The 16,619-nt window shown below is 37.7% G+C and overlaps 1 protein-coding gene across 6 annotated transcripts in view; it reads left to right on the top strand.

Annotated features, from left to right (window-relative positions):
- UTRN (utrophin) overlaps window positions 1-16,619 on the top strand; it is a 349,507-nt gene that overhangs the window by 140,409 nt on the left and 192,479 nt on the right. For 5 of the 6 annotated variants that reach the window (XM_066178907.1, XM_066178906.1, XM_066178908.1 and 2 more), the window contains 6 exons: window positions 1,090-1,174; window positions 2,699-2,904; window positions 4,056-4,173; window positions 7,324-7,529; window positions 9,095-9,249; window positions 14,602-14,791. In XM_066178907.1, the coding sequence (XP_066035004.1) occupies window positions 1,090-1,174; window positions 2,699-2,904; window positions 4,056-4,173; window positions 7,324-7,529; window positions 9,095-9,249; window positions 14,602-14,791 (960 nt within the window). The remainder of the gene's footprint in view (window positions 1-1,089; window positions 1,175-2,698; window positions 2,905-4,055; window positions 4,174-7,323; window positions 7,530-9,094; window positions 9,250-14,601; window positions 14,792-16,619) is intronic. The other variant, XM_066178909.1, reaches the window with a different exon arrangement.

The following is a 16,619-nucleotide window of genomic DNA, read 5'->3' as shown; positions in this document are numbered from 1 at the left end:
CCTTTTCATGTATCTGTGACATGTGGCATGTACATAAAATGATTTGGAAACCATACAGACATGATCAGGAAACGTACCCCAAACCTGTTACATATGAAAATACTGATGGACATTTTTCCATCAGATTGAATTTATTCACTTAGCTTAGGTTTTTCTGTTGATTTTTTTTTTCCTTTTGTATTGGGGTTTTTTTTGCAAGATGAATCAAAAATATCAGCTAGATCAAAAATATTTTGTTTGAGTCAAACAGTAATGTATTAACTTCAAACTGAGAATTGAAATAAATCTTTGCTGTGTGGGAAAGTTGAATGTTTGTAGCAGTTCAGAGGAGAATAAATGAAGCTGTGGTAAAGTTTAGAAAATCTTGCCAAGTGTGTCTCAGATTCTTCTTAAACATTACTGTAAAGTAGAAACTCGTGTTTAGTCTCATTGACAAAGCTGGTTGGAGTAAAGCAAGATTTTTTTCAAGCGAAGCCTGGAGATCCACATGAAAAAATTAAATTATTTTAGATTATTTTATAGATGACAGAGGTAAGAATGTACTGAGGGAAGGGGCTTTTGTTAGCTTAGGGAAAGAAAAAGATGTGTTTTTACCAACTCAGCCATGAAAATAGGGATTCCCCCACTGCTTTGAACACTACAATTTCATCACTGCCTTTTAAAAACTTCTAAAAAGCAAATAGACAATTTTGTTTGCACTGCACTGGAGTTGTAACACTTTCTTTTTTCAATTTTTTTTCTATTTCTCTACTTTTGTGTGACTGACAACAAGTCATGCTTTGCATCATCTTTTCTTCAAAGTCTATTCAAATAATGAGTTATAGTTTTGGTGCTTAGACCGTAAAAAACATGTAAATGATCTGTCTGCAACTATTTATTTCTTTTCAATATTTAGGTGTGACACTGGGATGTGTTGAAAAAACATTTTAGCACCTCTTGAAGTTTTTATTGTTTTTAAAAGGATACCTTCCAAAAATAGAGATATATCTGAGGCATGGTGCGGAATATTTTGTCTTCCAATAAGAGATTACTTTTCTGCCATTAATATAGATCATGTTACTGTTTTTATTTCTCTCTGCTGGCCTGTAGGTGTTCAGAGAAGTGCCTGACAAAATGAGAGAACTGGAGGCATTTGTTGGGCAGTCCCTTCTTGTTACAAAGACAAAGCCTCCTGGTGAGTGATTTGTCCTTCTGTTCTGCTTAATTGTCTTGAGTGTAACCCTGTTTGCAGTCAAAAGTAATTAAAAAAGGAAAAAACTCTATGAACTTAGGCAAACATAAATAAATGTTGAAGCATCATGCTGAACTTGAGGCTGCCTTCTCATTACTACGGGAGAGAGGGAATATTTGGGTAGGGAAGAAGTCACTACTGTTCAGGACAGGGGAAGTCTTTTGGAGTTCCTCTAAGAGTTTTGAAATGGAGAATTTTTTATAAAGCTTTGGCCTCCTCATCAGGACTAAGTATGGGGTAAAAACCAAAATAGCTGTTTCCTGTGTTTTATTTCCTGTGGATTTGTGGTCATGCCTTTGACTAAGATCCACTAGAAGCTTTCCATACAGCTAATTATTTGTCAAGTATCTCTTGCATGCAGATTTTTTGCAGTCCAATAAATGAAGGCCATTCTGCTTCTTTCGGCTCAGTTAGGGGGACAGATGGGTCTCCCTTACCTTCTGGATAGTGATCTTCCTGAGTCTCTTGGGGAAATCTATCTAAATATATGTTCTTGTGTCAGACACTGACACTGATCATATTTTCAAGTTGTTGGAGTCAGTTCAGCACATACAGATTGTGAACAAAATGCTGAGGTCTCCCTTTTGGAAATTTAGGTAAAGAAGACAGCCCTTGCCTGGAAGAATTTGCAACTCAAACTTCAGTGAATTAACTCTAATATTTTTTTTTTCTTAATTCAGCATCAGTAAGCAAAATTTGAGGCAAACCAACTTCTGTTTAATCCTTTTAAAACCCTGAGTTCAGCTTTGTCTCCTTTCATACATGTATGTTAAACAAAACTCCTGTATTTTGTTGTTTGAGGGAAGTTTGAAATATTTATGCTCCGGCTTCATGTAACTTATTGTTCCTTGGAACTGGAACACAATTTCTGGAGTGAATCTTACTATTTTTTCAGCTCATTCCTCACTTCTTTGTTGTGACAGGTTAAAAAGGGAGAAAGGTGTGACTGAACTAGTGGGCATCTGTCCCTTCCTCAGACAGTTATGTAATGCCAAGTCCATGAAGCATCTGTTGCAGAAGCTTCACTTGTGCTTGAGTGAATTCTGAGCCAAGAGTGGAGAAGACCTTTTTGCTACATAGTAGAAAACTGATGAATACAATTTTGGACGTTTATCTTAAACAAAAGTATTAGGTTTTATGCTTAATAAGTGTCAATGAATGTTTAGCTTCATTCGATTAGGTTTAATGTAATTTTGTCTTTGCAAGTTTTCATGTTTGTTTTGAATTTAGGCTGAATCATTTGGGTGAGTCTTTTTGGCATGCAGTAAAAAAATAGCTGCCTGAATGGTGCAAAAGGAATTTCTGATTGCTTAGCTTCTGGTTGTTAAAGTACAATTTTTGCTGTGCTTTTTCTATAGATGCTGTTGCATTTTTAGAGGAATTACATAAACCCCTCTGTAATTCCAAGAACTGCTCGTGTGGCCATGACTACTTTTTCTTTAACAGAATTCCCACACTCTGTTTCAGATATCCAAAGGGTGGTGCTAGCATCTTCTTCATTGGAAATTCCTATTCAGACTCAGCAGGCTTTGGAACTTTCTGCACCTGCTGATCTGGACAAAACTAGAACTGAGCTGGCTGACTGGTTGGTATTGATTGACCAGATGCTCAAGTCAAACATAGTCACTGTGGGAAATACTGAAGAGATCAATCGGACTATTGCACGAATGAAAGTATGTTTTTTTGTGAAGCCTAATAGAAAATAGTCTGACATTTTAATAGTTCTTACATTCACTAAAGAAACTAACAGCAATAATGTGTTTAAGGGGGAAAAAACCCCTGACTGCAACTAAATGCATAACATGAAAGTAAAACTTTAAATGCTATTTTTACACTCCTTTCTCCTTCAGAGCCATTTCCTGTTTATTCTTGTGGCCCTATGTGAACTAAGCACTGTTCTGTTTTGTTTAAAACAAAGAAAGTGGAGAATACCTCCTGACATCTTTTGGGGTTTGTAATAGTTGACTTACACAAAAGACTTTGAGCAGCTTCATGTTTGCTTAGTGGGTGACCTTTGATTCACTCTTTACTGGTTTCTAATGAGTTTTGTTTGCTGTAGTTACGCTTAACTTATTTCCAGAGACATGCTAAGAGGATTAAAACTTGTAGCATAAGTTCTTACGATGTAAATGTTTATTTCTGTTGATGGCTCACGCTATGTTCAACAGGGACTAAGGGCAGTATTAGTGAGATGCATGCAGCCATTAAGGTTCATTTTATTTGACTTAATATCAATTAACTAAGTGTAGAGTAAAAGCTGTAGGCTAAACAAGTGCTAAACTGTTTCTGTGAGTATCCCTCATAGTCTGAAATTTTGAAGAATAATGTGATGTAGCTTTGGAAACACTTTCTTTTAACTGGATAATACTTGTAAAATGAGCTTCTGGTACATTGCCACGTAGAGAACAGTGGTTTATAGAGCACCATTATATAGTCTGATTGTTCCTTCCAGTTGTTCCTCTTCACTTTCCCCCTGCACCCCTTGCTGCTTCTGATATATATAAATGATGCCAGCTGGGTTTGGAGAAAAATAAGTTATGGAAACGTGAAAAATAGATATTGGAAAATATTGTGCAACAACTGTGATAACTATGTGTAGCTATGTTCAGGTTAAACTTCACCTCTGGATTTTCAGTAACTGCAATTTACAATATTTGAGCTTTTTGAAGCGGTGCTATAATACTGTGACAATTCAAGGGTGACAGTAATGATGGGACCAGCTGTATACTTGTGGAGACACATGTATTTTTTTACCTAAGTAATATAGATGAATGTAACTATTTATATTTTGTGGACTTAAAAATCATATCCTAATTCTCAACAGATAACCAATGCAGATATGGACCACCGGCACCCTCAGCTTGATTCTATTTTCACATTGGCTCAGAATCTGAAAAATAAAACTTCCAGTTCGGACATTAGGACAGAGATCACAGAAAAAAGTAAGTTTCTCCATCCTGTGTTTGCAAATACATTTTTTCCATGGCAGTAAAAAATCTTTATATCTTTTTCTAAAATTCTCTATTGAGAATAGCTGAAGTTGCCTTCCTTGGAAAAGAAAAGAGAACTTGGCAGTTAAGTGACTTTCACTTAAACAGTCTAATGAAAATTCCTGGAATAAGAATTGCCACTTGTTTTTCTGATTGGACATTTTTTCAAGTATGAAGGTCAATAGTTTTGCTGGGATTTTGAAATAATTTGTGAAGAATTTGGGTTGCTTCACAGTCACCGACAAAGGGATGAGGATTTTATTTATTGAGAAAAGGAGCTAATCATGTTTCTTTTCTTGTTGAACTCTGAGGCACTGGACAGTTTAAAACACTGGCATTAGGACAATGACTTTGGGTGTGTACTTTGAAAATTGTTGACTGAGAGTAGAGATTTTAAGTCAGTGACGTGTACTTGAAAATTCAATTTCCAATTTACGGGCCACCACTCCCTCTGAAATTTTATTTTACTCATACTTAAGAAATGTACAATTGTCACAATTTGAAACTAATGGACAATCTGTTTTTTGAAGTCTTAAGCTTTGCTGATTGCTAAGATTAGAAAATTCATGCCATGGGGAATACCATAGTAAGAAGGAAAAATGGAGAGAGATATTTTCTTACATTCTCCTCTGTAATGTAGTTTTCCTTCACTCACTTCATCTACCTGAATTTCTTTGGTGTCCATAAGGTTTGATGGAGATGATGTGGTCAGATGGAAAGCCCACAGATGGATTGTTTTTCTGGAGCTCTGATGAGAAGTCATCTTCTGTCTGAGGTTCACAGTCTATGGATTGGTGGGGGCAGTAAGATTCAAAGAAGCAACTTAGTTTTGCAGTCACTCAGAACTAGGAGTGAGGTGGAAACTCGGGGCAGGATAATAACCATGTAGTCCATAGGAGTCAGTCAGCAAGGGGACATGGAGTCAGTCACGAAACATTCTGGATTCTTCGGAAAAGCTGAACAGGAAGTAAAGGACTGTGTGTTGGAAGTTTGAGTTCCCCTATAGTCATGTGCTTCCATGGTGGGAAAAGAGAAGTTGTATACGGTGCCATGGATTAAACTTTCAGTAGATCCTTCAGATGTATGTGAAGATTTTCTGCTTTCGTGAAACATGAAAATATGAAGGTTTTGTTACCACTGAGATTTGTTAAGAAAAGTTTGCTCTTTGAAGAAAGGTAAAGCTCAGGAGTGCTTTTGCACCTCGTTGTTTAAACACTGAGTACGTATAGACACCAAATATATATCAGAATATACCAATGTCCTACAACCTTCTGTGAGTCTGCTGTGTGTCATCAGATGAAGCATAATTACTCAAATTGATAGGAGCAGAGAAACAGAGAAAAGCTTCCTTCTCTGGAACTTCCCTTCCCAATTGCTTTATGGACACTGAGAACTGAAAAAACAGTCTCATCAGGAATTCTTTCCAGTCCTTCTGCCTGTGATATCAGACATGACAGATACCAGCTGATGACAACTTTTTTTAGGAACTTACCTCTTGAACCCACCGAATCCTGAGGTTACCAGGAATGTCACTATTTTTCTGTCCTGTTTTGCTGGAGGTAGAAAAAAGGGTAAATATGTCAGCAGTGTAGAGAGTAAGGTTAATCTGTCCATTAATAAGAAAAAGTATATAAATAAGTATTGGTTCTATAATAGTAATACTACTATGTAAACGTCAAATATCTGTGCTTGAAAATTAATCCACAAGCTGCCTGTGGGTTGAAATGGATTAATCTGTATTGCACAAATTATTAGGTTTGTCCATCAATATGGAGGAGTGATATTTACTCTGACAGGTGGGCTTTGCTGCTACAGCATTTGAGAGCTTTGTGGAACTAAATAGAATATTGTTGAATGTATTAAAGTTAAGAGATTTTCTCAAGCAGATAAAGCACAATGGCTTTGTGTAATTGCAAAAGGTTGAAAAAGATGTAAACCACTTAAATGGTTTCAATTTAAGTGCAAACTTTGGCATTTTTGCTTCATGGAAAATTGAAGTGACTTGAGCATCAAGGGTGTTAATTTTATAATAAAATTGTGTAGTTGCTGTTAAAATAAATACATTGGATGTCTTACATACTGTGTACCTCTTTCTGATCAGAGTAGCGAAATGCTCAAGAAAGCCGGCTTAGTATTTTTTGGTTTTGCTTTTTTCCATTCACTTTTTTACAACATCCTTTATCACATTCTGTAGTAATACAATCTTTTCCCTGTAACTGTCATGACAGGTGGTAGAGAAACCTGTTCCCACCTCTGTAGACTTTCAAGTAATACACTTGCTTTAATGGTCTATAAGTGTCCAGGAAAAGGGATGATGCCATGCATTTATCTCCAAAGACTGATTCACTGCTTTTTGTGATGCGCTATTTTTATTCTAGACCCTTATGTTATCTTTTTCACTCCTTGTTTATTAAAGGTTAAGTGTGTTTATCCATCATCTAATACAACTGTTTATTGAGAGAGGAATAGAATTTCTTCTACTTGAAGGATGTGGGGTATAATCAATAACTTCTCTGTTCTCCTGTGTAATCTACTAAATTCCGTAGAAACCTGTGGTAGAATTAAATTGCCAAAGTAGGTTGTTACTGCCTTGTAGAATGTTTGTACCTTGGCCAAAGCTGTAGTACAGGTGCCATGACAGAGTGGTCTGGAATGTTCAGTTTGCTTTGTACAAGTTGTCTAAACAGTATTTATTTACTTTTTTATTTGTACTGGTTTAAGTTACAGATGCACAAAGAAATCTTGCTGGTCCTGTCACCCTAAGATCACCGTAAAATTGTGCTCCTTGGAGCCCTGCTGCTGGCATATATATCTCTGAAGTGTAGTTTCCTGCATGTATGTACTTTAAAAGCAAATACTGACTTTGAAATATTCCAGAAATAATAGTTGTTGCTTGTATGCTATCCTGCTTAAGCAAGAGGAACCCAAACACCTGATTTTTTCATTTGCTTCTGTGAATATGTCAGCCACATGGGGAGCTGAAATACTGCATATGGAGACTACTGTATTTGAGACTGTTATATTATTGCCTTTTGCCCTGAAAATTAAGAGGTAGTTACGGCTGCTTTTTTATTTCCCTCATATTTTCCATGTCCTCTGCAGTGGAGAAGCTGAAGAACCAGTGGGACAGCACCCAGCACAGCGTGGAGGTGCGGCAGCAGCAGCTGAAGTACATGCTGGCAGACAGCCTGCAGTGGCACGAGCAGAGGCAGGAGATGGAGCACCTCATGGAGCAGTGCGAGATTCGCCTGCGAATGCTCCTGCAGGCCCCAAAGGAGATGCTTGCCAAACAGATTGCAGAGAGCAAAGTAACACCACTTATGCCTATTGTTTTTTTCCCAATCCAGATTCCTGAGTCTTTGTAATGCTACTGGATTCAACTGATGAGTGAATGTGCAATTTAGTTGTTGTACTATTTCCTATCTTTTTGGACATGATATTTTCTTAATTGTCTATATTTTTCAATTTATCAGACTTCCCAAGCATCCACATTCAGGGAGGTAAACAGGTGGCATGTGTGCATGTGTGTCTTTGAAAGCTTAACTCAAATGAGTATAATGTAGCATCAAAGAAAATTATATTATGCAAAAAGTTTGACCCTCAGACCAATTAAAATTTAACGATACTGCCACAGAATTGACTTCATAGAAATATTTAAAAGTAGCTTAGTAAGTCAAGGAATGGACTCGGGTATTTAAAATAGTCCTGAATTTCACTTCTGGTGGGTGCCAGGCATATCCAATGCTTTGCGCCTTTTTTTTTTTTTCTTTTTTTTTTTCTTTTTTTTTTTTTTTATTCCATGCAATCTTTAATGCTTTTTATATCATGTCAAGCGTGCTGTGATAAATCTGTAAGTCTAATGTCCTTTGTCCTGGTGGCTGTCACAAAAAGGGCAGGCTGTAGGTGGTACAGTATGAGAACTAAAGACACAAAGCAGTGAGGAGAGGCTCTTACCAGTGCAGTATTTAGAACAGGGATATAATAGATTTAAAAAAAATATGTCCATATATATGCACATATATATTCATGAAGGGGCAATGTAGGGGTGTGGTTGGGTATGGAAAGAGGCAAGGGAGTATGATTGTGAGAGTTGCTTACCAATCCATAGCTATTTAAGTACACAGTAAAATTGTGTGCTTTGCATAACTATCTGACTAGTGGCTATCTCTACATGTGCAGGGAAATAGAAATGGATTATTATGTCTACTTTGTTTTCTTAAGTGAAATCAGCCCCATGCCCAAACAGAAAGTTAGAGACCATAATATGTAACTGCATATCTATCTATCTATCTAGATAGATAGATAGATAGATAGATAGATATGCAAATATTATTTTTTATTTAGAAGTAATCTTGAGTTTAGATTCTCTAATGTCAAGGCATGTTGTAAATGTCTTGCCACAATAAACAAACATTTCTAATATATTTTCTTAATTCTAAACAAACAAAAAACAAAACCAAAAGGAAAAAAAAAAACCCAAAGAATGAAATCAAATTTTTATACTGCACATTTCATTTATGCCACTTTTAGGTGCCACTTATATTGCTATTACAGTAATTCAGACTTATTCATGCTATTCAAAATACAGAAATGTTTTTATTTCTGTTGCCAGTAGACTATAAAAGAGGATTTCTCTAACCTTTGGCAGTTCCGGCAAATACTACTTTTTCTCACCTATTTCTGTTTTTTAGTTCATTATTCGGACACTTAATATCTGCAGATTTTCTCTTTAAGGTTTTACTCCTAGATGAAAAATGTGCACATTTTGCTTTTTAGAAAAGAGGAAAAAATGAGGAGTTTATAGTATGTGATAAAATGAATAATGTGAGAAATAATCTGATTTTAATCTGTTTCATTTGGCATTGCTTTTTAGCTGTTAGTACAGGATTTGCACAGAGGTGACATCACAGTAGCAGCATTCAATGATCTTTCTAATAAACTGCTTCGCGAGTATCGTGATGATGACTCAAGGAAGGTGAAGGAAACCACTGACCAAATGAACACTTGCTGGGTTAATCTGAACCAAAGGTAATTACAAGGTTTCACTCTGTAGCAGCTGGTGTCTTAAACTTGCATTCTCTGTATACTTGTGTATTGTAGTCTCTTCTCTGTGTGCTTTAGTGCAGCATTTAGGGCTGTTGGGGTTAATTAGTCAATTGCAGTCAAGCTCTTTTGATGACTGAAGTTCCCACAGTTCACAATGGAAAGCTTCTGCATCACTTGCCATATATGCAGTATATTTTTAAGCAGAAAAAGAAGGGACTTGTCATATTTGGTTTCAGGTTTTCCTGTGGCTATTATTCTCTAAGTGTCTTTGAAAGTTCCTCTCTTATTCTTTATTGCTAGTGTGATTTATGTATTTGTAGTTTGTTATTGTCCTTTCTTTTCATAAGGCTCTAAGTGTTCAGCTTCATCTTCCCATGCATAAATTCCTTACAGCCTTTCATCTAATGGAAACTTCCCCTGAATGGGGCTGTGTTTTGGGTTCTTGAGTGCAATCCTGCCAGTACTCCCATCTGGAAAATACATGCACTGTAGGAACTGAGACTTAATTGAAGCTTATTTCTATTCATCCTCTATTTAAGATGTATCTGCAGATATGTCTCACTGAAAATGTGATATTTTTCTCTGCATACTTTTTTTTTTTCCTGCAAGGTAATCTAATTTCTGCAGAAATGCTTTTCAGTATTTGGTGTTGATGGACAACTAACATTTAGAATAGTGTCTGACTCTGAATTCTGAATGTCTATATGCATTGTGATTAGAGGGAGTGAAGACTCTCTGTATGTGAGAGTGGGGAAGATGACAACTAAAGTCTATATGTATATATGTGCATGTGGAAAGTGCAGCTGCTTTTGGAATGGGATGTTAGTTAAAGGAATGAAAAGCCTACTTAGTAAAGTTTACGGAGATGTTAACTCTTGAGGAGTGAGAGGAGAAGGTTATAGAAATTGTGGAGTTATGGAATAGTGTGAATTGGAAGGGGCCTTAAAGAATGTCCAGTTCCAAACCCCCTGCCACAGGGAGACCATAGTCCACTAGATCAGATTGCTGAAAGTGTGAGTCAGTCTGATCTTGGACACTTCCAGGGATGGGGCTTCACAGCTTCTCCTGTTCCAGTGGTTCACCACCCTCACAGTGAAGAAATTTTTCCTAATAGCTAAGCTAAATATGCCTTCTTTCACTTTAGAGCCATTATTTTTGTCCTGTCCTTACATGCCCTTGCCAAGTCTCTCACCATATTTTCATGTAGGCCCCTTCAGGCTCTGCAAGGCTGCTATAAGGTCCCCTGGGAGCCTGTGCTTCTCCAGGCTGAACAACTCTGACTCTCCCTTCCTCATGGGAGTGCTGCTCCAGCCCTCAGAGTATTTTAGTGGTTCTCCTCTAGACCTGCTTCAGCAGGTCCACATCCTTCTTAAGCTGGGGATGCAGATGGATGCAGCACTCCAGGTGGGATCTCACTAGAGTGTAGTAGAGGTGCAGGATCCCCTCCCTGGCCCTGCAGCCCATGCTGTTTTGGATGCAGCCCATTGACTTTCTGGGCTGCAAGCACACATTGCTGGCTGATGTCCAGCCTCTCACCCACCAGCATCCCCAAGTCCTTCTCAGCAGGACTGTTTTCAGTAAGCAGGTAATGAAGGAAGCAGAGTAGAATGTCATCTTATCCTTCCTTGGAGGAAAACAGTTCCTCTGTCATTTTGTGCTTTGGATGTGGCAGCTTGTTTCCTAGTTAATTAGAGGCTGAAGGGAAACATTGGATCCTTGTTGGATTGGCATTGACAGTAGACTAAAACTCTGTAGTAGTCTCATTCACATTCAGACTTTGCAGTGTTATGGCTAGAACTGGCATAAAACTGCCCACTACTCAGGGAAGGTGACCAGAAAGAAGAGCTCCTGCCTGGAAGCCTCTAATTAGTTTGGAATCTGCTTAAAGTCTAAAATAATAAGCTACTGCATTTTGTTGTGTATAACTGAAGCTCCTTAATTATCACTGGGACCACTGTTTGAAGTCTGCAGCCTAAGGAAGGTGAATATCTGCTTTGTTTATTAACTAGTGGCAGAATATAAAGGACAGCTCTGAGGGCCAGTGGAAGGCCAATGTGTGGAGCTGCTCAGTGTAACCCCATCTGATCAGCACAGTAGAACTAAAAGGAGAGAATGTGCAATTAAAACACCTTTTCAACAGGATGAAGATTTTTATACTTACTTTAAATGCAAGAAATAGAAATACCAGTGACGAGGCTTACTTTTAGTGACAGATGTTGGGACATGTGGGGCTTATACATAGAGTGGACATGTAGCCCTGTGGCTTCTAGAAGAATAAATCTGTATTTATATCATAATGCTTTAAAATACCAGTTTGTTCCTCTACTTGGAGGTTGTGGAAAGGGTCCTTAGTAACATCACCTGGAAGAATTGTTGTCCTGGTCACCCTAAGAACACCTCCAGGAAGACTGTAGCCATGGCATGTAAAGTGAAGGACCTTATTTTAAAACTGTTGCCATTAAGAGATTGAAACTCCCCTGCTTGATATTGTGTAAATTGGATACTTTGCCCAGTGGCTATTAATGTTCTATTTTTATACTTTAGGGTGAAACTATAGTCATTCTATGTGTTTGTGCTGCCAAGATAATGGATTATAGTTGCTTTCTGTACTGTCTCAGATGTTAGTTTCTGAATTTCTTTTGATCACACATGTATGCATTGCAGATTTTTAGTATAAATCTAAAAAAATAATTGGGTGGAACAAAAACCTGAAACAGACCCATGAAAACTTAAATAATAGAATAACATTTTTTTTCCTTGCGTGTATGTTTTCCAATAGAATCTGCATAGACTTTCTCCACTATCACTGTATTAAGTTAGCTGCATTTGAAAATAATTCTCCAGCTTCTCTTCAGATTTACTTCTTGCAGCCTGGAAGATGTACAGATCCTCTGTCCTTTGAGGTTGCTCTAATTATGTCAGAATTATTTGAAAATCTGAGTTATGTTTTTACAGCATGGAGTAGTTTTTAATCTACAGCACAGAATTCTACATTTCTTATTTTATGTCTGGGGTCCTTAATAGAAGGGTAGGAAAGTATTTCCATCAGCTCACTAGAGGTGTTGCTCACTACTGCTATACACGTCCTCTTTAAAAACACCCATGTAATCTTACAATGTTAGTTGTAAATTTGTATGTATTTAGTGACAGGATTGTTTTTCAGCTTTAATTCAAATATATGGCGGCAGTGGGTCAGTAATAGGATTTCATTCTTTCCTTAAAGCTCAACCAAGCTGAAAGCTTGAGAAATTAAAACTTTAGGATGAAGACAATACTCTTCAACGAATGTTAATAACTTCAAAGTTCAGGTTGACTCAATTCCTATCTAATACATCAGTACTTAGACTTAGAGATCTGGGTCACTTACTATTTCATCCTTTGGGGCTGTTCTTTTTCTTTGAAGGTCACCTTTATTAACAGTCTGTTCTTCCTGCTGTCACTCCTGTTCTTCCACCTTTGGCCTTAACCCCCTGCTAGGGAAAAAAATCCCTGCAGAGGGAGAGGATTTTGAAGTTAGAGCTCATAACTGCTTTTATTTTACATTTTTCTCACAGTTCCTTGGTGTGCTCTAATTTTTAGCTGGTGCTTATTATCTTTTCTGGACAATATCAAACTACTTGTTATCCCTAGCATGCTACTTACTATTTTTTTCCCCAAGACTGGGTGAAGCATTCCAGCAGCAAGTGAGAAGCAAGAATGAAGGTTTCTTGCTCTCCTAGTCATTTGCTAGTAGCCAAAACTTGGGCAAACACAAAGTCAGGAATGATTCTTAAACTCTTATTTTTGATAAAGCAATTATTAACAAGTAATGTAAAACCTAAGCTCCTAAAGTAGGGGCTGCAGCACTGTCTTTGTGCTAATTGTCTCTAAAAAATTCAGTTGGTTATGCTAAAACTTAGGAATGTGAGCCTGGCAGAATTTGGGTTGCATGAGATTTCCTCACTGTCCTTGAAAGAAAACAGCTTTTGCTTGCATCTGTCTCATCTGATGTGCTAGTAAACCAGGCTGCTTGCTTTGAAGTGTCATCCTGAATGGTACTGAACACCCACCGCTTCATTTCTAAAAGGAATATTTTTAACTAGTTCTGAAATTCACAGTTCTAGACATCGTTATTCCTTCATACTGCTGAGCAGTACTTGTGCCACAGTATGACAAGGAGGAAAGAAAGATGAAGTAGATGGCAGGATGGAGAAGACACAAGTTTGGGCCTGTCGGGAGAAACACGGAAATACCAAATACTGAGTGTTTTGGCCTTGTTTGTCTTGAAATTAAATATCACTTTACCCCTAAAATCTTATAATACATCTAGTGCTTGATGTGAAGATAAAATTGAACTTCTACTTACTCAGCAGAAACTGTTAGCTCTTTTAGAGGTTTCTCTACAGTGTGCTGGTGTGGGACAGCTTGCTTCTTTTGTCATGGCTTTGGCAGAAGGAATGCTGCGGAATTACAGCCTCAAATGGATGAAATGTAGTTTGTCACGCTTTATTAATGTTGCTAATCAGAGCTTTTAAAATTGCTGACTATAATAGTTTCTCATCTGAGTTTCATTTCAAACACTAGGAGACAGTACTGTTATGCAGAACTATAAGGTGATATTTTTTCCAGGAAATTGTTTGAAATTGCCGATAACATAAAATGTTTGGATTATGTTGTTATTTCATGAAAAAAATCCCCTTATGGACACAAAATTTAGTATTTGCATGAGTTGGAAATCTTTTGGATGATTGAAAATTTGGACCATATTCTGCCAGTCTTTTTTAAGGATTAATTTGTTGAGCATGGCTTGACTGTTATGATGGCAGTGTATTATTCTGCTTGTTTGAGTGATAGTGTCAAAAGTCTTCTAGCAGAGAGTATCTGACCAAGTATCTGACCCCTTAGTACTTTAACTCTTAAGAATTTATGGCGGTGTTTCTGCTCACTGTAAAAGAGGAACAAAAATATCCCATGCAGTCAGTGCTTCTACTCCATGTGGCTTTTGTTGATGCGGAAAAGCCAATTTTTCACACACAGAAATAACACTTCTACCGTTTGGGGTAGCATAAGCTGGTGATGGTAACACTCTAAAAGAAAAATCTAGGTTTTTAATTAATAACTGAGTTTTTACTGCTTGCCTTTTTAAAAAGATCTGTTAAATGCCTAACCAGTTCAGGACATCTGTGTGTAGCTATAGATACACTAAGAACAGTGATATAAAGAATGATAAAACAAGCTGTACAGATGAATAGTTTCTTACTAGAGATATCTTTCAGATTTCCTTTTAGGAGTTTCATTATGATGTATATAATGCTGCATGTTATGGGGGTATTCTGACACTTGTCTTCTTTTCAGAGCTGTCGATAGGCAGAATTTCTTGGAGACAGAGATGAAGACAGTACAAGCCTCACACAAGGATCTGGAGAGCTTCCTCAAGTGGCTTCAAGAGGCAGAGACAACAGTTAATGTTCTGGCAGATGCATCCCAGCGTGAGAACACTGCTCAGGATAGTGTCTGCGTAAGGGAACTCAGAAAGCAAATGCAGGTGAGAAACTAAATAGTATTGCTGTTATTCAGGTTTTCTCTCAATGGCAAATGTTATGAAGAAAAGCTATCTGCTTGCTTGGGGAAAGCTGCAGCCTATTGAAAGGTGTTTCCTGAAGCAGTATTTTAGAAGTCAGGTGTACGAAGGAAGCAGATTTGTCTTCCTCAGGATTGAAGTACATATTTTTTGTGTATGTCTTTGGCACTGAGGGCTCTTAAATGTCCTTGGAGGGTGACTGCATTCAGGAAGTGTACGCTTCATTAAACCAAGTCATGTTGTGTGATTGTCCAACCGAACAATTTAATCTACTTCCCTCCAAGTAAAGCCCTCCTGGGCTGCACTCTCTCCTACTTCTGTCTGCTACCTTCCTCCTGCTTCTTCAGCAATCTAAGAAGTTTTTGTACTTGTATTACCTCTTCTCCCTCTCCTACTGCCCAGCAGCTCCCCAGCTCGCCTTCCTTCTTGTTCAGGCCCCAAACTGGAAACCTTAGAAATGACTGAGGATTTTAACTGACACCACTTATTAAATCCTGCACTCTGTGTTTGGATTAATGTCATCTGTGATCTAAGTGGGTTTGAGCAGCTTATAATGAAAAAAAAGATGTTGCTTTTAGTAGTGCTCTTAATCTGAATATATCTACACTGAATTGAAATGAAACAAGTCTGTTAAAAGTATCTGATAGGAAGCTATTCTTGTTAATCATAGTGAAGAGCACAATATTTTGTGGAAGCTTGTATCTGTTGAAGATGAGATGTCACCCATCAATGGTCTAATGATTCTGGTCAGGAAACTCATCTGTAGAGAAGTGGCTTTTTGTGAAATGCTGAGACTAGTCTGTAGTGGTGACGCCTAGAAGTTAACGTTATGCTTTCTATTGGCGCCACTCTCAACTACTGTAATGTAGGGAAAGTGGAAGAGGTAAAACAGGGCACAGGCAGCTAACAACAGAAGGCAGTGCTATGTGTAAATAGGCTTATTTCTGCATTATCTTGCATTCTCTGTAGTCAATCACACGAAGATACAGCTTATTTCACAGTTTGTTTGTTGGCGCTGTGACGCACTGTGAGTGTGGAAGTTTGTTTGCCATTCTTTGTTGGGCAGTCTGATTAAAATTGCCTGAGTTGTGCTGCGTGAGGGGGGAACTGTTGGGCAAGACTGCCTGCTGTGAGAGAAGGAGAAGGTCTATAACCAACTCCTGACTGTGCATGTTGTCTTGGCTTGTAACAACTGGAAAGACAGGTGGAGGTGCTGGGGCATCTTACAGATGGTAAGATTTCTATATATATAGAGTGGAATTTTTATATCTGTTTCCCCTGGTTCAGCACCCCGGTACCAGATACTGACCATCTCTTTCTCAGACTGTATGTTTCTACACACTGTGCACATGAAGCATCATCACTTAACTCACCCATGACCTTACATAATATTGTGAGCCTTTTCTGGCTACCCTAGAAAATGAAGTAGAGCATGTCAAAGACTGTCATAGCATAATGACTTCCGGTATGAACTTAGTCCCCTACCCCTTACAGTCTTACTTTAAATGTAAATGAAGACATTCATATCATGGCACTGGCAAAAACTCCAAAATCACTGTTTTTGTTTTCAAGTATTTGTTGCACTTCTGAAAACAAAATGAAGATCTAATATCTTGCTGTACCTCAAAGGATCAAGCCCACTCCCTTGCAAGTTCTTAAGCTTATTATCTGATTAAACAAAGATCATTTCCTGTTCCCCCATTATGTGGTGTAAAATAAGTGTTTTTCTCTTGGCACTTTGTTTAATATGTAAGGAAGTATTGATTTTGAGGTTAGTGGTAAATGTTTGTAA

The sequence above is a fragment of the Chamaea fasciata genome, unplaced genomic scaffold (genome assembly GCF_029207755.1).
Source record: "Chamaea fasciata isolate MVZ Bird 193981 ecotype frontalis unplaced genomic scaffold, bChaFas1.0.hap1 SCAF_3, whole genome shotgun sequence".
NCBI lineage: Eukaryota > Metazoa > Chordata > Aves > Passeriformes > Sylviidae > Chamaea > Chamaea fasciata.
Note: the sequence above shows the minus strand (reverse complement) of the source record. Positions and strands in the feature narration are given on the sequence as shown.